Source organism: Protopterus annectens, chromosome 7.part0, assembly GCF_019279795.1.
Source record: "Protopterus annectens isolate FY-2018-M chromosome 7.part0, PAN1.0, whole genome shotgun sequence".
Lineage (NCBI taxonomy): Eukaryota > Metazoa > Chordata > Ceratodontiformes > Protopteridae > Protopterus > Protopterus annectens.
In genome coordinates, this window is record NC_056739.1 from 912973380 (window position 1) to 912995310 (window position 21931).

Here is a 21931-nt window from a genome sequence, read left to right on the forward strand (position 1 = left end):
GGGGAAGAGGGTGAAATAATCTTTGCACTTGCTGTTTTGAGGAGTAGCAAAAAGGTCGCAGCAAGGCTGACCCCACTTGAGAAAAATTTTCTCCAAGATAGAATCTTTCAGAGACCACTCGTGAGGCATGAGGATAGCTCTGCTCAACTTGTCCGCGATAAGATTGGACTTCCCTGGGATGTGCGTTGCTATCAGAAACCGCTGAGAAGAAATCGCCCATTGCCACAGTCTGAGTGCTTCTCGACATAGGGGGTAGGACCTGGTTCCGCCTTGTTTGTTGATATACCACACTACAGACATGTTGTCCATCTGAATTGCTATCGTTCCCAAGGGAAGAGAGTCTTGAAGGGCTTGCAACGCTAGAAGCACTGCTCTCATCTCTAGAACATTTATATGCAAGTGGCGTTCGACTGGTTGCCAAATGCCCTGGACTGTTCTGCCCTGATAATGCCCCCCCCCACCCGATCAGGGAGGCGTCCGTTGTCAGAGTAGCAACCGGAGGGGGAAGGACAAAGGGTCTTCCTAGGAAGAGCTGGGGGGAAGAAATCCACCAAAGAAGATGATTCTTGCATGCTTGCGTAATCACAATGGTGTGGGACATCGGAAGTTGTTGGTATGACCATTGTGTGAAGAGCATCCATTGAAGGATTCTCATGTGAAATCTGGCTAATAGAAGTAGAGGGATAGCAGCCGCCATAATCCCCAGTACTTTTAGAACTAATCTGACTTTGACTCTGTTGCTGTGGAAGAGAAGGGAGACCAGTTTGTGTATGTCTGCTATTCTTTGGTCTGTGAGTCTCACAGACATGTTGACTGTGTCTAGATTTGCGCCTATGAAGGTAATAGCACGACAAGGCGACAAAACAGACTTTTCGCAATTTATTGAGATACCTAACTTTTGAAAATGCGAAAGGTGTAGTCTCTGGCAAGTAGAAGAAGATGCTTGGTAGGAGCTGTGAGGAGCCAGTCGTCTAAGTAAGGAAACACCTGGAATCCTTGACGTCTCAGGTGAGAAGCTACCACTGCCATGCATTTGGTAAACACCCGGGGGGCAGTGGTGAGTCCAAAGGGCAGGGCTCTGAATTGAAAGTGACTGGTTCCCAGCCTGAAGCGGAGGAATCTCCTGGAGCGCCTGTTCATTTCTATATGATAGTACGCATCCTGGAGGTCTATAGAGCACATCCAGTTTTCCTTTCCCAATAGGGGTAGGATGGATTGTAGCGTGACCATCCGAAATCTTGTTTTCTTGACAGACTTGTTCAAGATACTGAGATCCAAAATGGGTCTCCAGTCCCTGTTTTCTTTGGAACCAAAAAGAACTTGGAGTAGATTCCGGATCCTTGCTGGTCTGCTGGCACTGGCTGAATGGCTCTTTTGCAAGCAACTTTGATATTTCCAACGCTGCTTGATCCCTTTGAGCGGTGGAACATCTGGAAGGGACTTTTTTGATTGATTTGGAATGCGAAAGAACGGAATGGAATAGCCTTCAGAAATGATGGACTGTACCCACTTGTCTTGAGTTAGGGATCGCCAGGCTTCTGGGTACAGTGATAATCTTCCCCCGACTGCCTCCGAAGGTGGACAGTCGGGCAACACCTCAGGGATGCTGGAAGGGCTTATCGGAAAAGGTTTCTCGATTGCCCTGGTTCTGCAGACCCCCCCTGCCTCTAGGGGCGTCTACCATTATTGTTCCCCTCTGCCTCTAGAGGGGAACCGACTCTAAAGCGTCAGGCAAGGTCCCTTGAGATTGTTTGCGGAACCACATCTTTCCACTTTTCTGGCCTTTGGGGTAAGGTCTAGAAGGAGTAGAAAAACGGACTCCGACGGCAGAAAGAGTTTTGCCATCTGTCTCGCACCTCGTCAAGGTTTCTTTCACTTGAGGACCAAAAGGGATGATCCATCAAACGGGGAATTAGTGAAAGACGTTTTAAAGGGGTCCGCAAAATTGCATAGCCGCATCCAGGCATGCCGGCGTAAGGCCACACCTGTCCCTGTGGCTCTGCTCACTCCATCAGCCGCATATGAAAGGAGGCGCATGGAGGAGTTAGCTATAGAGTTTAGGGTAGCCAGCTGAGCGTTCATCTTGTCCTGAAAACCCGCAGCTGTAGGGTCCTTCAACATCTCACTCGCTTCCTTGATCAAGTCTCTTTGAAGATGAGTGAAATGGCAGAGGTAGTTCAGCGAACGCATAGCAAAGGTCGCTGACGAAAACATCCGCTTCCCGTACCTGTCCATAGACCTAGATTCCTTGTTAGGAGGATGGACAGGCACCGAAGGATCAGCTAGCTCCTTCTTAGTGGCGGCAGCTACCACCATAGCATCCACAGAAACTCCCTTAGTGAGAAATTGTTTATCTGCTGGTGCTGTGATAAACTTTGAAGGTCTCCTGGGGGTGGGGTCCACAGAGTCAGGAGCCGTCCAAGACTTTTTAGCCAACACCTGCATGAGGGGGTCAAAGGGGGGGGACACCCAGGAGGTGGAAGGGCAAGAGCCAAACGCCTCAAGATACACAGATTCATCCTCCGAAGGGTTAAGGGCTGGCCAATTTCCCCTCTGTTTCAGGATCTCTAGAATGTCTGCAAAGGAGACATCTTCAGAAGGGGAACGGGGGGAACCCTCGGAATCCTCTAAATCCGTGTCAGAGGTGACAGACTCAGGTGAGTCTATGTGCTTCCTCTTGCACTTTCTCTTCCTAGGGGGCTCCCCTGCCAATTCAGGAGAGGCCTCGGAAGAGGATGAGATCCCCACAGGGGATTCTTGAGGAGCTGGCTCTCTGCGGTCTGGGATGAGGGAGTGAGCAGACATAACCTGAGGCACCGAATAGGGAGGGACGGACGGAGCCGACTGTGGAGTTGAACCGGGTTCCAACACACTCCGCATGACCTCGAATGCACCCCTGTCAGGCAGAGCCAGAGGTCCCCGCTCCGAAAAGCTGAAAACCTCCCTCGGCACTGACAGCGATGGCTCCGAGGCCGATGTCGGAGCCGAACTCACCAGCGCCGAAGCACCGAGAGGTAGAGCGGGGTCGGACAAGGGTCCGATGCCACTCACCCCCTCGGAGCCGACGAGGGAAGTCCGGCGCCGAGATTCTTCCAAGGAAGAAATCGGAGCCGACGACGGTGCCGAAGACAACTGTATCGGCTCCGACGCTACCACAGTCTCGGGTCCGAACGCCTGCCCGAGCTCAAAGGAGTCGGAGGAGGAATATTTTGAGATATAGGGTTAAGCATCGACTGATGAGTCGGGCTCTGAAGCATTTGGGCCAGTGCCTCGGACTTAAGAAGTCGACTCACTACCCTCTGAAGGTCATGGTCAGAAAGCCTCAAGATCTAGAGGAGTGACCTATGGCTCCGTTCAGACAGCAAGGGAGATGCTGGAGCCGAATGAACGGAGCCGAGGGACGGTGACCTTGACCTCTTTCTAGAGGTCGGTTCCGATAGTCTGATCGGAGCCGACTCAGCCATTTCCAATACCTCGGCTCCAGCCGGAGCCGAGGGAACCACAGGAGTGGAAGTTCGAGTCTCATCGGCTCCAGCCGGAGCCGATGTAGTAGCAGACTTCGGTGTCTTAGGTGCCGACTCAGTAGCTGGAGTCGAAGACCTAGAAGCCTTAGAAGGTTTGCCCGAAGATACAGTCGGGGGACCCTCAGGCTTTAGCAAGCCCCGTAAAATGAGCTTGTTCTTTCTTTCCTGCAGGACTCTAGGGCTGAAGCCATGGCACACAGCACAAGAGTCCTGCGGGTGTAAAGGTCCCAGGCAGTACACAAGAAGTGTGACCGTCTGTCAGAGACATTTTCTGACAGCACGAGTCACACTTCTTGAAGCCTGAGACCTTCGAATCCTTAGACATTTTAAGGAACAAGTGTAATCACACACAAGCACAAACACACCGATTACACTATACACTAAATAAAACTAACTTAAACTAAATAAATTTAGATAGTTTTAAATTTTATAAAAGTCCCTACAAAAAAAAACACATACACTCCAAGGGGGGATGGGGGGGCCCGAAGGCCTAAGGGAAGAACTATAAGTTCTTGTGGTAAAAAAAGGGTAAGAACAAGGAAGAAGGGATAAAAATCCTTTAAAATAAGGGGATACTGTAAGGAAAACTAATTTAAAGGGGTTTAGTAACTTTTTTAAACTATTTTCTACACTCACCTAAAGCCGGTTGAAGCAACATGTCTCGATAGCTGTAGCGGCAAACGAGATCTGAGGTAATACCGCCTAGCATTGTGGGATATAAAGGGAGCCTCGAGCCGGTGGAACCAACTCTCGAGCTTTTAGAGTGGCCGAGTCGGAGCCGAGGTTGGCTCCGAACCCATCCAGCAAGAATGAAGGCGAGATGGACAACTTAACATCAGGAGTTCAGAGTGACTTTACATTACCCAAGATATAAAAAAGTACAGTTTTGTACCTACCATAAATGTAGATGTCCGATAGGCATGCATCTGCAGTCCTTACAAATGGGTTGTCCTGTCGTCAGGCAGCCCTTCGGTCGGCCGGATTCCAAAGTCTGGGTCTGGCCTCGGCTGGTGTCGCACTTCACCCGACGTCATAGCTGCAGTTCTTCGGGTATAAAGGCATCAGCCGACGCCATTTTCCTCAGTGTTTCTTGCCCCAGATGCCAGGTGCCCTCTAGGAAGGCTAAATTTGGATAAATGCAAATGGTTCCAAATAGTAGAGAGCAAACAAAAATAAGCATGTATGCACATATATACAAACAAATACACCATAATAGATTCCCCCAGCTAGCTACAAGATGGGCAAATACCCTAGGAGTACCACAGAGGGGAAGGAGGGTGGGTAATCCTGACTGCAGATGCATGCCTATCGGACATCTACATTTATGGTAGGTACAAAACTGTACTATGTCCTTCAAGGATGCATCTGCAGACCTTACAAATGGGTAGAATACCATAGCCAAACTGGGGGAGGAGGAGAAATAAGATTATGGTGTAGTTAAGATCCCTTGCAAAACAGCAGTGGAAAACCTGCTCGGGATCTGGAGTATAAAGGTAAATTATAATGCTTGGCAAATGTATGCACGGAGCACCAAGTAGCAGCCTCTAAAATGTCTTTGGTAGCCACTCCTCGTAAAAAAGCTGTGGTAGTGGCTGTAGCCATTGTAGAGTGAGGCCTGATGTTTTCTGGAGTTTTCTTCCCATGGTAGGAGTAACAAAATCTAATGCAATTTCCTATCCACTTAGAGATTGTCTGTTTTGAAATTGCTTTTCCTTCCATTCCTGTTGCATATGCTACCAGTAGCTCGTCAGTTTTTCTGTTGCTCTTGGTCCTGTCCAGGTATTAACGTAATTGTCTATGTACATCCAAGGTATGCAACAGTCTTTCTCCCCTGTTCAGTGGGTTGGGGAAGAATGTAGGTAGGTGGACAGCTTGATTTAAAGATACCCTGGAGACCACCTTTGGCATAAAAGTAGGATTAGTTCTCATGGACACTCTATCTTGATGGAAGATCAGGAAGGGCTGTACTGCCATTAATGCCTGTAGCTCAGATACCCTTCTTGCTGAAGTGATTGCAAGCAGGAAAGCAGTTTTCCATGATAAGTATTGTAATTCTGCTGTTGCTGCTGGTTCGAAAGGAGGTAGTGTCAATTTTTCTAGCACAAAGTTCAAGTCCCATGCTGGCAATGGTGGCTTCCTAGGTGGTTTTACATTTTTAATTCCTCTCAGAAACTGCCTGAGCAGAGGATGTGAGAAGACTGGAGGATCCAAGTTGTATTCTGCTGAAATGGCTGATGCATGAATCTTAATGGAAGAATAGGACAGGCCGTTGTGGAAGAGCTCTGCCAAGTATTCCAGGATGTTAGCTATGTTTACCAGTGACACATTCTCTCCTTTTGCTGTACTCCAAATGAGATATCTTTTCCATTTTGCTGAATAATTTTTTCTTGTTGAAGGTCTGCGAGCCTCCAAGATAATGTTTTTAACCCTTTGAGATAAATCTGGGTTATTTGGTCTTATGCAATGTTCCAGGCAGCCAGCTGCAGTGTTTTCAGGTTTGGATGCAGGGTTTTGAAGTTGTTCTGTGTTAACAGCAAGGGAACTAGGGGCAGAGGCCATATTTGTTCCCGAGACATACTCCTCAGTAATGGGTACCAATGTTGCCTTGGCCAGTCTGGAGCTATCAGGATGATCCTTGGACGGTCTTCTTTGATCTTCAATAGCACCTTGTGCATCAAAGGAAGAGGTGGGAATGCATATGCTGTCAGGTTTTTCCAACTGAAAGATAGGGAGTCCACTTTCCAAGCAAGTGGGTGGTACGTCCTTGTGTAGAATTTTTTCAGTTGGTGATTGTGTGGGGATGCAAATAAGTCTATTTCTGGTAGTCCCCATTTCCTTGTAATGGTTTTGAAGATGTCCGGATGCAGCATCCATTCGTGGGCATCCGTGGCAGTTCTGCTTAGGATGTCTGCTAGTATATTTTCTTTTCCTGGCACAAAATTGCTTGTAACTGAATGTTGAAGCTCAGTGCCACATTCCAGAGGTCCATTGCCATCCGGCATAGAGGGTATGAATGTGTGCCTCCCTGTTTGTTGATGTACCACATAACTGTGGTGTTGTCCGTCCTTATCAGCAGTTGACCCTGTCGAAGAAATGGTCTGAATGCCTGAATTGCCAGTTTTACTGCCAGCATTTCCTTTTGATTTATGTGTAGGTGCAGCTGGTCTTGAATCCATAAGCCTTGTATGCACTTGTCCAGCATGTGTGCCCCCCAACCGAGGTCTGAAGCGTCTGTTGTGATGGTCTGGCTTGGTTGAGTGCTGTGGAAGGGCAGTCCCTTGTTTGTTTGACAGGCCTGAGCCCACCATTGGAATTCTTGCTTCAGGCATGGAATTATTGGAATTTGGGTTTCTAGGCTGTGCTTGTGCTGAGACCATAAATTCCTTAGGTACCACTGTAACTTTCTCATATGTAGTCTGGCATGTGGAATCAATATTATGCAGGATGCCATGTAACCCAGAGCTTGCAGGACTTTTCTTGCTGTTAGCTGGTTCTGCTTTGATAATGCCATGAAGTAGAAATGGAGTTGCTCCTGTTTTTCTACTGTCAGGAATGCCATTTGTTTTGATGTGTCCAGATCTGCACCCAAGAAGGTTATCCTTTGGGATGGTATCAGCCTTGACTTTTTATATTGACTGTGTATCCCAGGGCTTGTAGTAGATGAATGACCCTTTGCAAATCTTTTGTTAATTTGTTTTTGTTGTCCGCTTGTAACAGGCAGTCGTCCAGGTAAGGGTAAATTTGAATTCCCTGAAGCCTGCAATGAGCAATTACTGATGCCAGGCATTTCGTGAATACTCTGGGCGCAGTAGATAAGCCAAAGGGCAATGCTGAGAATTAATAATGCTCTGATCCTGCAAGAAATCGGAGGTATCTTCTGCAATTTGGTCGTATGGGGACGTGCAGGTATGCCTCCTTGAGATCTAGAGTTACCAGCCAAGACTCCTTGCCCAGCATGGGAAGAAGCTGCTGTAGGGTCAGCATTTTGAATTTTGGAACAATGAGGTATGTGTTTAAAGCGGACAGGTCGAGAATAGGCCTCCATTGGTTTTCTTTTCTTGGTACCAGGAAAAGTCTGGAGTAAAATCCTTGCCCTTGTTCCATAGATGGTACCCTTTCTACAGCTCTCATCCTTAGTAAGTGAGTTATTTGTTCTAGAGCTTCTGTCTTCTGATTTGGAGGTAGGTTTGGCATTCCTCTCTTCCTTGGTAGAGTATGGAAGTGAAACCTGTAACCTTGGTCTATTGTCTGTAAAATCCATTTGTCTCCTGTGATGTAATGCCAGTTTACTGAAAATAAGGCTAGCTTCCCGCCTAAGGGTGCCTCTAGTTGTTCCCTGGTAGGCGGTGCCAGAGCCAAGTCACTGTGATTGTCATGTGGAAGTGGTGGTGGTGGCTGGATCTGTGGCTGTACCTCGCTGGTTGTTAGCCTGCCACTGACGTCCCCTGTAGGCACCTCTGGATTGACCCCTGCCTCTTGAGCGCCTATTCCTGCCTCTCGGAGCTCTGGAGGTGTCTGGAAAGGACCAATTCTTGGAAGGCCAGTCCCTGCTAAACCTTGGAGGCTGGACCTGCAAGAAATCCTTGACTGTCTGGACAGATTTTGCTTTCTCTTCCACCTTCTTCAGCACCTGCTGTGCAGGGGAGCCAAACAAATTGAGCTTATCCATGGGAGCATCTAGGAGCTTTGATTTAACATGGTCTGGTAAGGACTGTTCTTTTAACCATGCATGTCTTCTGATTATTGTGCCAGTCATGGCTGACCTAAAGGAAGCCTCCAGTGCATCATAGCCGCATTTTAAGGAATGATTACTGACCTGCTGAATGTTATGTACCATTTCCTGTACAGATTTTTTGTCTAATGGTTCATCCGAGGACAGTTTTTTAGTTAACTGGTCTAACATAAATTCCTGATACTGAATCATGTGGAATTGACAGTACAAGGCCCTAGCTGAAAGAGTAGCAGAAGTGTAAACTTTTTTACCCCATCTCTCTAAGGCCCTAGATTCCCTTTCAGAGGGGAGGGTTTGGTAGAGGTAGCTGCTACAGCCTTGGGTCCCTGGGAGATAGTTTCGGATCTGCAAAAGGGCCTTATACAAATGATAATGTGTGTCCGAACCCTGTAGTACCTATCGGGCTTAGCAGGGCCGGAGGAAGAGAATCAGGAGCAGTACAAGCATCATTAAAAGCATCATCCACAACAGTAAGTACTGGAGGAATGGCTAAAGGCCTATGCTGTGGCAAATGCAAAAGGTTCTAAGCCTTTTCCTAGAGTCTGAAAAATCCTGGCCCTGCCATTGAAATTGTTCCCTCATAGCATGCAAGGTTTCCCCAAAAGAAAATTCCTCAGGCGGAGAGGCAGAAGGAATGGACTCTTCTGCATCAGAGTCCTCATAAGGAGAAAAAGGGGCCTCTGGAGGGTCTGAATTATCTGATTCATCAGAGGAGCCATCTGAAGAAACTGGCTCAGGGGGCTCTACTGTAGTCCTCTTCTCTGGAGGTGGGTGAGAGGCCCTGTCTGGATGTGGTTGGGATCCCCGGATCAAAGAAATGAGATCCTCTGCTAGACTAAGCATTTGTGAACTAGAACTGGGCCTGTGAGAGGGGTCTTAGCCGGCACAGTTTTGGTAGCTTTTGCTGCTTTAGCCCTGGCAAAGGCCTTAATCGACATGGATGCAGGCGGCCTAGCAGCTCCACGTGCAGGGGTAGAAATATCCAAAGGGATAGTATCTGATAAATCCTGTGAACCTGCAGGAGCAGGTGGGATTTCAGTAGCAGATTCAGCCAAGCTGGATGAGGCCTCGGTAAGTGGCAAGCTTTCGGCCGAAGGAAGAACCGTGGACTCGGTTTCAGCCGAAACAGAGACACTCGCGGTTGGCTTAACCGTGGTTTCGGCCGAAACCACGGACCGCGAGTGTCGGTCCTTTTCCTTGCGTTTTTTAGAAATTTGCGTAGTCGGAGTATCCGACGGCATAATGTAAGCAAAAGCGGAGCCGAAAAACTCTTCAGCAAATTCAGACCGACGCCTAAGCGTTCGTCGGTTGAAAGAAGCACAGGCTAGACAAGCTGCTACGTCGTGGTCTGGGCCTAAGCAAGGTAAGCAGTAAGAGTGGAAATCTTTATGAGGTATTTGTTTCCCACAATTTAAACAGTTATTCACTTTTTCTGACATCGGCTGAGGCAAGAAAGAGTCCCCAACAGGGTACTTAGCTTTTTAGAAGTCTTCGGTACTTGTAGTAGTAATCTCTGGTTCTGACCGACCGGCACTTGCGAACAGCTTCTGCTTGGCCACGCGGCAAGAAAGACTGAGGAAAATGGCGTCGGCTGATGCCTTTATACCCGAAGAACTGCAGCTATGACGTCGGGTGAAGTGCGACACCAGCCGAGGCCAGACCCAGACTTTGGAATCCGGCCGACCGAAGGGCTGCCTGACGACAGGACAACCCATTTGTAAGGACTGCAGATGCATCCTTGAAGAACATCTGGGCTAGGCTAGACAAAATTTACATTTCACAGGAACACGTGCTTTTAACAAGGCCTTGATATGTACCCAATAACTATTTCAGATCATGTGCCAATAATAACCAAAATAAAAACACAAGGTAATGAAATAAAAATGAGAGAGGCACTTTCCCACTTATCTGCTGAAAAGAGGAATTTAAGGAATGGGTAAGTAGAGGTTCTTCAGGAGCTATTAAAGAGGATATAAACTTCTTATGAAATATAGCTAGGTAATGGGATAAATTAAGGTTGAGTTTAAAAATAGGATGGAAATTAAATAAAGGGAGTTATGGCTAAGAAGCAACAAGAATTATTTACAAGGACTGACAAATGTTAAACTATGGCAGAATAGGAAGAATTCTCACAGAACAAGAAGAGAATCAACTGCAGAATGCTAAGCAGAAAGTAAAGAATTACCTCGATAATACGCATGAGTTTAGAAAGACTGCTGTTAAGCAACTGTTTTTTGATAACAGTACTGCACGAAAACTTTTAACACAATGACTCAGACAACACAAAGTAGAAAGGGCTGTCACCAATCTTAGGGAGCCTATAGCAAGGAAGGTAGCAAGCGATCCAGTAGAGGTATTAGAAATATTTTGATAATTCTATGAAAGTCTGTATAAAGCAGAGAAATATGGAAAGCAAGAAAAGGTACAAATGGAAATGTTTATGAAGAATTAAACATGCAAAGGTTAGAGGTAGATGAGGCTCAATTACTAATGGTTAGGATAGGAGGAAAAAGAGATAAAAATTGTGATGTATAAACCAGTCTACAGGAAAGTCCCCGGGGGTAGATGTCATTCCTGTGGAAATTTTGAAGCTAGGAGGGAAAAACTGACAAAGATCCGGAAGGTTTTGCTTAACACTATTTTATGAGGAGAAGTACCAACATCCTGGAAGAAACCAGTGATAGCTGTAATACCTAAAGAGGGTAAAGATCCATCAGACCCAGCTTCATACAGGCCCACTTTAACACTAAAACCATGATTATAAAGTGCTCATGTCTATAATGGGTAAAAGAATGACAAAACTAATACCAAAACTGATAGATATGGATCAATGTGGCTCTGTGGAGGGAAGTCAAACATTTGACAACATTAACAGAATACTGATGATACAGAAGGAAGCAGAATATAATAAGATACTATTGTTGTTGGTGGGTCCTGATGCAGAGAAAGCATTTGACAGGGTAAGCTGGGACTTTATGAGCATTTCCTGAAAAAATTATAAAGTTGATTAGGAGGATAAAAGAGGGATCGGAGGTGAACATTAAAGTGGGTGGGGTCTTCCTGACAATTTCTGCTTGAGCAGAGGAACCAGGCAGGGGTGTCCTCTTTTCCCTTTTTTATTTGCATTACATTTAGAACCACTGGCAAAGAAAATAAGAGACTCAGAAATTCAAGGATATAACTGGTATGGTAGTCAATAAAAACTGGCTCTGTTTGGAGATGATATTATTTTATACCTGACAAAACCAGGAAGAGACATCACAGTGTTGTGGAACATTTTAGGACAGTTTCAAATCTTTTCAGGATACAAAATTAATGAAGCTGAAATAAAGAACACAGTAGTTAATTATGTACCCACACATGAATTGGTTCAGTAATATCCATATTTATGGGGACATGATAATGAGTATGGATAAAAATGATTCTGGTGTGGCAGCTAAGGATATCTGGGATGAGACTAAAAAGATAACACAAAAACTGAGAAAACAGAAGCTTTGTTATAGAGATATGGATAGTAAGATACAAGAAGTCAAAATGTTTTTAGTCCCTTTAGTCTTATAAATGGGTCAGGCATATTTTTATCAACCAAAAGAAAAGTTCTGGATAGCAATTAATGAAGAGCTGAAGACGGCAAGAGTCAAGTGGGATAAACTGATTCTTCAAGAATATCAGGATGGCTTGAGATTACCCAATTTGAAGGGGTACTTCAGAGTTATACAGTTGAGGCTCCAACATGTAGTACAAGCAGAAAACCATAATTCAAAATGGAAAGGGATGATGTTGAAAATAGGGAGGAAGCTCAAGAAACAAGAAGAGACAGATTTTGGATGCAGGCCTTTAAGGAGAATAGCAATAATCATACAAAATATTATATTCATAAAGTAGCAGAAAGTATTCTAAGAACTAAGCCAGCACAGGAATGGAAAAAGGAGATTCTGCCAATAGGGATGACTGCAATTAGGGATATAGACAATAGGCAAGACTTGGCTGGAATTTATTGGAGAAAACTGGCAAAGGAATCAAATAACTAGTGAGAGAAAGTTACCGGAATGGGAAGAGGCCAATAATTTATTTGGATTGCAGGTTAGAGACTGCCTTCTCTATCAAGGATTGATATCAGAGTATATACAAAGAGAAAGAAATGGGGGGATCCTAAATCAAAGATCAGAACTGGTGAAGTTTTTAGTAGAATCTAGAACAGAGGCTGCCATTAAAACATGAATAATTAGTACATCATGTAAATATTTAATAACTATAAGAATCAGAGGAGGTTAGAAAGGATTGGAAAGAGAGACTGGATAAGCAATTCACAAAGAAACAATTGGAGGACATATGTACGTCTCCCTAATATGCAACAAAATCTAGAAGACTTAAAATTTTTGCTTGGAAATATTTACATAGATATTTTTACACCCTAAGTAGACGCCATATATTTTTTTTCCTCAGATAAACAGTGTTGGAGGTGTAACAGGGAAGAAATATTTTCTGGGAGTGCGGTGACTTGGCAGACTTTAAGGATTCCCTGCTGGATGCACTGTCAGAGATGCTGGGTGGGCAGATTGGTATGATAAGGGAGATGATGTTTCTGAACTATGATACAGAATCGGAATTGCCTAGACACAGTAAGGCCTTGCTGTGTCTAACTATGGAGGCTGCCAAAAAAGTAATTACTAGAAAATGGAAATCAAAATCTAAACCAACTAAATTAGAAGTAATGAATACAGTAACAGAGATAAAACAACTGTAATTGAGATCTTTAGAAAAGGATAGCCACAAACTACACAGGAAAAAATGGGAATTGTGGAAACAATACATACAGGGGAGCAATGAGGTTTAAAAGAAGGCAGAATTTAAATGAGCTAGTTAATGTTTGACTGAAAATGATTGGATAGATTATAATTGATGTATAACGTTTCCAACTGGGAGTGTGTCAGTATGGTCTTTGATGCAAAATGCTTACAACCAGGATTGTCGTTGTGGTTTGTTTTCATTTACATAAATGTACGATTGCTTATGTTGCAAGTGATGGTTTAATAAAGATGCTTCTTGTTTAAAAAAGGGGGGGCAGGAATTGAATAATTTATGTAATGTTGCTTAGGTTATATGACATACAGCAATACATGTGAAGTATAATGTTTGATTATGTTAATTTAAGAGTTTGATTACTTTTGTATACATGTAAAACTGCCTATGTTACAAGTGATAATTCAATAAAGGTGTGTTAAAAAAAAAAAAAAAAGACTAGTAAGACTAATGGGTCTGTAGCTGGCCCTCCTTTTTGCAAAGGAATGACTGTTGCTATTCTCCATTCATGACGCATGAAGCCTGTTTGAAGGCTACAGTTGCATAGCAATCCTAGAGGGCCTGGCAGGTCATGTTTCATGCTATTTAGAAGGCATCCTGGCATACTGTATTACTACCAGTCTTGCAGACATGCATTAGATTACACAGGATTGGATAGTTTATCTCATAGGGGTATGCAAAAGACATAGCGGAGACACAGGTTTTCAGCTGCTTTGGGTAACAGAGATCTCATACCCAAAGCTTGCACAAAATCTGCCATCATCTTGTCCCAATTCAGTTGCGTGAGACTGCAGAGGGATCTGGAAGAATTTCAATGGTGCAGCTGATGCCAGTCGCATTAAAAGAAATTGTGAAATATCCTGCTCCGATGAGAAGCTCCTTGCTCTTCTCCTCAGAGCAGAGTCAGTGGTACCAGATGACTCATGGCTAGGGGGAGAAACTGATCTGGATGGACTCATTAAGGAAGGTCCCTGGCAAGGTGAAGAAGATATAGTCTGCCTGTATACCTACACTGTAAACAGTTTCTCTAAGATTGATGTGACAGATCTTCCATCCTTCTCTTTTTTGTTCTCAAGACAATCTGTTTTTCTTTATCTAGTAGCATGTCCTTTTCTTTTTCTTCCGAAGTATCTGATTTAAGCAAAACTTTAATTGCTAATTTATTGTGTTTACCTAGGAAAATATAAGAACTGATATTCTTGCTCAAAGAGAAGTCAGCATCCAAATGCCCTACCACAAAACACGCACTATACATATCTTATGTGGATCTTAGGAGGGATTTTTTGTAGACACTGCCTGCAATTCGTGACCTTGGCATTCTTACCCATGAGACTAGTCTAGCCAGTAAAAGGATTCAACTCTAAAATCTTGTCATAAAAAGCCAAGAAATAGTGAAAATACAAGTGCCTAATTAGTTATGGCACAAAATGTACATCTGCACACATACACAAAAAGTACAGTTTTGTACCTACCATAAAGGTAGATGTTCGAGTGTATATACTGCTGCAGTCATCACACTTGGGTTATCCTGCCATCAGGCGGTCCCTCAGTCGGCCGAATCCCAAAGTCTTGGTCCGGCGTTGGTTGTCGTCGCTTCTTCCCTGACGTCAGTGCGACTGGGGTATAAAAGAGGCAGCCAACACCATTTTCTTCAGTTTTTCTTGCCCCAGATGTCAGGTGCCCCCAACTAGGAAGGCAATACAAATAACTATGCAAAAATGCCCTAGTAGATAAACAATAGTACTAGCTGTTAGCAAATACACCATATAGACATGCATCCAATTGATTGATGTACATGGAGTTATAACTAACACCCTGGTATGTAGAGGGGATGGTGGGAGGGTAACCTGGACTGCAGCAGTATATACACTCGAACATCTACATTTATGGTAGGTACAAAACTGTACTATGTTCATCGTGTTATACTGCTGCAGTCATCACACTTGGGTTGAATCCCAAAGCTATGGATGGGAGGCTGGTACTAAACTTGGTTAGGCGAAGCTAAGATGCCCTGCAGAACTGCAGTGGCAAAACCAGCTCTAGTTTTTGAGTATAATGGAAGGTGGTAGTGCTTGGTAAAGGTGTGCACTGAACTCCAAGTAGCTGCCTCCAGAATGTCCTTGGTTGGAACCCCCGAGAAAGGCTGCTGAGGTTGCTGTAACCCTGGTAGAATGGGACCCAATATTAACAGGCACTGCTTTTCCCATGGTGTGAGTAGCAAAAGCGGATACAATGTGCTATCCATTTGGAGATGGTCTGTTTTGAAATAGCCTTTCCTTGTGAACCTGCAACATAGGATACAAAGAGTTGGTCAGTTTTTCTGAAGGTCTTTGTCTTATCCAAATAGTAACGTAGCTGTCTGTGAATGTCCAAAGAGTGAAGGAGTTTTTCACCTTTATTCTTGGGGTTTGGATAAAAGGTGGGTAAATGAATGGTCTGATTCAAAGCCACACTGGATACTACCTTTGGCATAAAGGTAGGGTTAAGTTCGTAAAGAGACTCTGTCCTAATGGAAAATGATGAAAGGTTCCACTGCCATGAGTGCCTGTAGTTCTGAGACCCTGCGTGCTGAGATGATAGCCAGCAACAGAGCTGTTTTCCATGACAAGTATTGCAGTTCTGCTGAGAAGGCTGGTTCGAAAGGAGGCAGTGTTAATTTTTCTAAAACGAAGTTGAGGTCTGAAGCTGGCGTTGGGGGTTTTCTGGGGGGTCTTGTATTCTTAGCCCCTCTGAGAAACTGCCTTAGTAAAGGGTGTGAGAATATGGGAGGATCCGTATTATATTGAGCTGAAATGGCTGAAGCATGGATCTTAATGGAAGAGAAAGAAAGGCCTTTGTGTAGCATCTCAGTTAAGTATTGCAGTATTTGAGGAATGTTTGGTATCCCAGAATTTTGGCCTTTAGCCTGGTTCCATGAACAAAATCTTTTCTATTTGTCTGAGTAAGTTTTTCTGGTGCTGGGCCTCCTGGCCTCCAAAATGACATTCAGGACGTCCTTTGAGAGAAGTGTTGATTGATAATTCAAGGTATTCTCCATGCAGCTAAATTTAAAGTCCTGAGCTGACTGTGAAGGATCTGAGAGTTTTGCTGAGTCAACAGAAGTGGGAATTGAGGTAAGATCCATGGAGGGCTGCGAGTCAAGTTCCTTAGTAATGGGTACCAGTGCTGACGTGGCCAGTCCAGAGCAATGAGGATCATTTGTGGTCTCTCTGATCTGACTTTCAGTAATACCTTGGTCAATAGAGGTAGTGGTGGGAAGGCACAGACTGTCAATGCTGTCCAACTGAAAGATAGGGCGTCCACTTTCCAGGCTAGGGAATGATAAGTCCTTGTGCAAAATTTCTGTAGTTGGCAATTGTTGGGGGAGGCAAATAGATCTACGTCTGGGCGTCCCCACCTTTGAGTTATCAGTGAAAATACTTGTGGGTGTAGTCTCCACTCGTGAGGATCTGCCATAGTTCTGCTTAATTCTACTGCCAATATGTTTTCCTTTCCTGGCAGGAATTGTGCTTGCAGTTGTACTTGGTAAGTCAACGCCGTGTTCCACAAGGTCATTGCCTGTCTGCATAAAGGGTAGGAGCGTGTTCCTCCCTGTTTGTTTATGTACCACATAACTGTGGTGTTGTCTGTCTTTATTAGTAGTTGTCCTGGATGCAAGAGGTCCTTGAAGGCTGTCAGTGCATTTTGCATGGCTAACATCTCCTTTTGGTTGATGTGTAGATGCATTTGTTTTGCAGACCACTTGCCCTGTATGCACTGTCCTGCCATGTGTGCTCCCCAGGCGTAGTCTGAAGAATCTGTTGTCATAATTTGGTTTGCTGGAGGTAAGACAAAAGTAAGACCCTTGTTTATTTGACATGCTTGAGCCCACCATAGGAACTCTTTTTGAAGGCAGGGAATGAGAGGTATACTTGTTTCGAGACTGTGCCTGTATTGAGTCCATGCACTTTTCAGGTACCATTGTAATTTCCTCATATGCAGCTTTGCATGTGGAACTAGTTGAATGCAGGATGCCATGAACCCCAATGCCTGCAGGATTTTCCTTGCAGTGAGCTGGGTAAAAGTTGCCATCTTTTTGAAGTATTGAGTCAGTTGTTTTTGTTTGTCTGGCGTGAGATAAGCCATCTGGGCCATTGTATTTAAGCTGGCACCCAGGAATATTATGTCTTGTGAGGGTATAAGTTTTGACTTCTTTTTGTTTACTGTGTACCCTAGGCAACTTAGCAGCTTTGTTACAAATGCCAGATGCTGTAACAGAATGACCTTGCTGTCCGCTTGGATCAGGCAGTCATCCAGATATGGATAAATTTGTATTCCTCATTGTCTGCAGTATGCAATTACTGATGCCAGGCATTTCGTAAATACTCTGGGCGCAGTAGATAAGCCAGAGGGCAATGCAGAGAATTGATAATGCATTGTACCTGCCAAAAATCTGAGGTATCTTCTGCAATCTTGCCTGATAGGGACATGCAGGTATGCCTCTTTGAGGTCCAACGTTACCAGCCAAGACTCCTTGCCCAGCATGGGAAGAAGCTGCTGTAGTGTGAGCATTATGAATTTGGGTACCTCCAGGTATGTGTTTAGGATTGAGAGGTCTAAAATGGGTCTCCAGGCTTTGTCCTTTCTTGGTACTAGAAATAGTCTTGAGTAAAAACCTTGACCTTGCTCCTTTGTAGGTACCTTTTGAATTGCTTTCATATCCATGAGAGCTGAAATTTGCGTTTGTGCCTCTGCCCATTGGTTTGGAGGCAGATTTGGCATGCCTCTCATCCGTGGTAAAGTGTGAAAATGAAATCTGTAGCCTCGGGTAATAATATCCAGAACCCATTTGTCCTTTGTTATGATGTGCCAATTTTGTGGAAATAGAGCCAGTCTTCCTCCCAAAGGTGCTGCCAGGGCAATTTTGCTTGGCAGGCGAAGAGGGAAGTCATTGTGTTTGTTTCCTGAAGGGTTGAGATCTTTTGTCTCCACCTCTTTCAGTTGTTGTATGCCATTGTCTAGGCCTGAAAGAACCTTGTGGCTGGCCTCTGCCCCTAGGGAGTCTGTACCTACCCCTTTGGGATCTGTCTGATGCAGGAAAGGACCAGTTTTTTGATGGCCAGTTTCTGCTGAAACGAGGAGGTTGTACCTGTAAAAAAAATCTTTAACTGTCTGCATAGATTTTGCCTTTTCTTCCATTTTCTTTAAGACTTCCTCTGCTTTGACACCAAATAGCACATCTTTCTGCAATGGAGCATCCAATAACTTTGCTTTGACATGTTCTGGTAAGGCTTACTCTTTTAGTCAAGCATGTCTACGAATTACAGATCCTGTGACAGCTGCTCTACATGAGGCTTCCAATGAATCAAAACCACACTGTAAGGTATGCCTTCCCACCTGTTCTGCTGCATGCAACAAATCCTGCATCTCTTTGAAATCAGGTTGATCTGTCTGAGGGATCATTTTCTGCTTTAACGGTGTAATCAAGTACTGCTGGTATTTAATCATGTGGAACTGGCAGTTTAAGGCCCTCATGGCCAAAGTGGCAGACGTATATACTTTCTTCCCCCATCTTTCTAATGCTCTGGAATCCCTTTCAGAAGGTAGTGGATTCTTAGCAGTAGAGGCCTTAACCCCTTTGGGACCCTAAAAAATGGTTTTGGGGTCTGCAACAGGGCTTTTATATAGAAACATGAGAATCAGGAACTCTGTAGTATCTATCTGGTTTAGCTGGTGCAGGAGGTAAGGAGTCTAGGTTTAGATTAGATTCGGAGTAAACATCATCTAAAATGTCTAAAACTGGAGGAATTGCAAGAGGTCTATGCTGTGGAAGAAGAAGAAACTCACAGAGTCTTTTCTTAGAGTCAGAGTAATCTTGGCCTTCCCAGTGGAAGTGTTCCCTCATGGTGTGTAAAGTTTCCCCAAAAGAGTAGTCTTCAGGGGGGGGGGGGGGGACAGAGGGAATGGACTCTTCAGCATCTGAGTCTTCATACGGAGGGAAGGAATAATCCTGGTCCTCAGAGTTAGCTGAGGAAATGGATGTTTGGTCAGATGAAGGATAATCTTCTTCCAGTCTAGGCCTTTTGTCAGGAGGGGGTTGGGAACCCCTGATAAGGGTAATTAAATCCGCAGCCATCTTAAGCATCTGTTTCTTTTAGGCATAGGGGCCTGTGGGGTCTGTGGACCCGGTTTCCTAACTTTTAAGGGAGTATAAGACGTAACAGAGATAACTGTTGGTTTGAAGACACCTTCAGAAACCTAAGGCCTGTCCAAAATCTCCGGATCACTGTCAGGGCTGGCGTCCGAGGGGTGAGATGGAACCGGCTCCTGAGGCCCAGTTGATTCGGTCTGGGAGGCCGCCAGAATTTCTAAATCAGCGGTAGTCAGGGGCTGCGTAGGCGCCTCGCTAAAAACCAGAGAACCGGCAGCAGGCCTTGCTGAGGCCTCGGTATCTGGTCTTGGCCTTGGTTGCCTGTCCTTATCCTTGCGTTTTTTAGACATTGCTGATGTCGGTTGTTCCGACGACATGCTATAGTTAAATTTTCTGCCAAAATAATGTCGGGCGAAATCCGCCCGACGCTTGATTGTACGTTTGTTGACCCTAGCACAAAACCAACAACTAGAGACGTCGTGGTCTGGGCCTAGGCAAGGAATACAATAAGAATGAAAATCCTTATGAGGTATTTGCTTCCCACAAGAAATGCAATTATTAACTTTGTCTGACATCAGTCTGAGGCAAGAAAAGTTTCCCCAATGGGGTACTTAGCTTTAGAGAAGACTTCAGGCTGAAATTCGATTCGAAAATCTCAGGAGCTAGCCGACCGGCACTTGCGAACTGCTTCTGCTTCGGGCACCGTGCGGCAAGAAAGACTGAAGAAAATGGCGTCGGCTTCCTCTTTTATACCCCTGTCGCACTGACGTCAGGGAAGAAGCGACAACAACCGACGCTGGACCAAGACTTTGGGTTTCGGCCGACTGCGGAACCGCCTGACGGCAGGATATCCCAAGTGTGATGACTGCAGCAGTATAACATGATGAACATCAGTGAAAATACAATTGCCTAACTAGCTTTGACTATTCAAGCTGGAAGGATATTCAAATATTTTACTCAAGACAGGGGAGGGGTCTGGTACATGAGGGGGAAAGTTACGGAACAATGAGAAAAAAGCTCAGAACTGTAAAAAGTTTGTGATGAAGCTCTTTACAATAATCTAACTCTGGAAAAATTATAAAAGGGAAAAAGAACATACAAAAGTAAAAAATGTAGAAACCTCTTCTAAAGCTCAAGCAAATTGCAAAGACAATGACAGACACAATGGTGGAAATGAACCACCCCTCCTTTATCCCAAAGGAAGAAAAGGCTCTACAGCATTTAAGAAGGCTAAAGGCCAGACCAGTTCTATGGGCTCCACAGTAAAGGTCTGGTCTCTAGGGAGTCCTGCAGATTGGGAGAACCTAAGAGAATTAAGACATAACAGCTTGAGCCATCATCCTCAACCATTCTAGCCTTTATTATTAGTTCTCCAAATTGGCATAAACGCAGAAAACAGACTTCCTATGTGAAGTCAGAGGTGAAGTTAGGTATGCAACAGAATCAACCCTGTAGGCAAGCTAACATGAGGAGATAGAGAAGGGAGAATTGCCTGATGGTTAACCAACAATTCTCTACCTGCAAGATGGCCACTTCTCCCTGGAAAAGGAGAAACAGATGGAAGACGAGATGGCATCTGGGACTATACTGCAATCTCCACAAATGAGGAAGCCAGTATCTGCTTTGTTTTTACAAGTCTCCAATAAGGCATGTAACAAACAAGAAAAGAAAGAGTGTCCCCAGAAGAGGGTCTTCTAGGCTAGCCTATTTCAGAACATCCATGATGGAGAAGAAATCGAAACAATCTGGCAAAGACATGTACTTGAATACTGCCACTTATTGTAGAAAAAAACAACTGCAAAACTGAAAAGTCGTTTATGGATACTTCCCTGCAATATCCCTGTATGTCCAAGCTTGTTGAAACAAAACATGTTAAAGAAAAGCACATGTACACAGTATTGCCAATTAATATTCAACAAACTTGAGAAATCCTTTTCATTTCTTACCTAGCCTCAACTCGCCAAAATTTCCACATCCTATCTTTTTACCAACTCGGAAATTGGGTCCCACCATAAGCACACCAGATGTAGAGCTGGGAGGTCGGGTAGTATGTCCACTTCGGGACTGAACTGGTTTGGCTGCACGTGGTCTTTCATCCTTTTCCCTGCCGGAATGGTCCATGGTCTTTAGTTTGAAAAAACCCACAAGTAGGACCTGTGGACTCCAGAGTGCTACCTTCACTTCAGGATAATTTATCCAGTTTGAACTGCACTGAGGCAGGGATGGAAAAAGTCATAGAACATTGTGAGGCTCCCTCATTGCAGCAAGTGTCCTACGCAGAAGCAGGCCTTCAGAACAGTAAACCTTTCTAAGGCTTCTCAAGCTTGACCAAGCTCCAAAACGTTGTTAAGTCTAAATTACAGAAAGAAAAACACAAAAATGCAGTTAATCAGTCTCATTACATGTCCACTCCTCCCTTCACAGTGTTATGCACAAAAATGTACACCTGTAAGACAGTGGTAACAATAATACTAGGCCAAAACACAAGGTTTCCGGTCTGTAACTATACTAGGAAAAACTAAAGTTTAAACTTGCTTGACAGTTACCAAAATGTGTTTTCTCTGCTGCAACTGCAACGTGACAGGAGTTCATCTGCCACCAACACCACAGCCAATTATCATTTAAGCTTTAACAATGCATTACACCTACCACCACAAGCTGGATCATTTAATCTTTGTTCCCATTATAATCACATCATCATATTATAGCAATAACCCACGCCTGGGTGTGGGTAATGCTGGA

The 21931-nt window shown here is 44.5% G+C and overlaps 1 protein-coding gene across 1 annotated transcript in view; it reads right to left on the bottom strand.

Moving 5' to 3' along the window:
- The window catches only part of CSNK1G1 (casein kinase 1 gamma 1), a 1702676-nt gene extending 1681139 nt beyond the window's left edge, over positions 1-21537 (bottom strand). The window contains exon 1 of the mRNA XM_044077488.1: positions 21136-21537. Within this exon, the coding sequence (XP_043933423.1) occupies positions 21136-21310 (175 nt within the window). The 5' untranslated portion in view covers positions 21311-21537. The remainder of the gene's footprint in view (positions 1-21135) is intronic.
- Between the last annotated feature and the right edge of the window lie 394 nt (positions 21538-21931).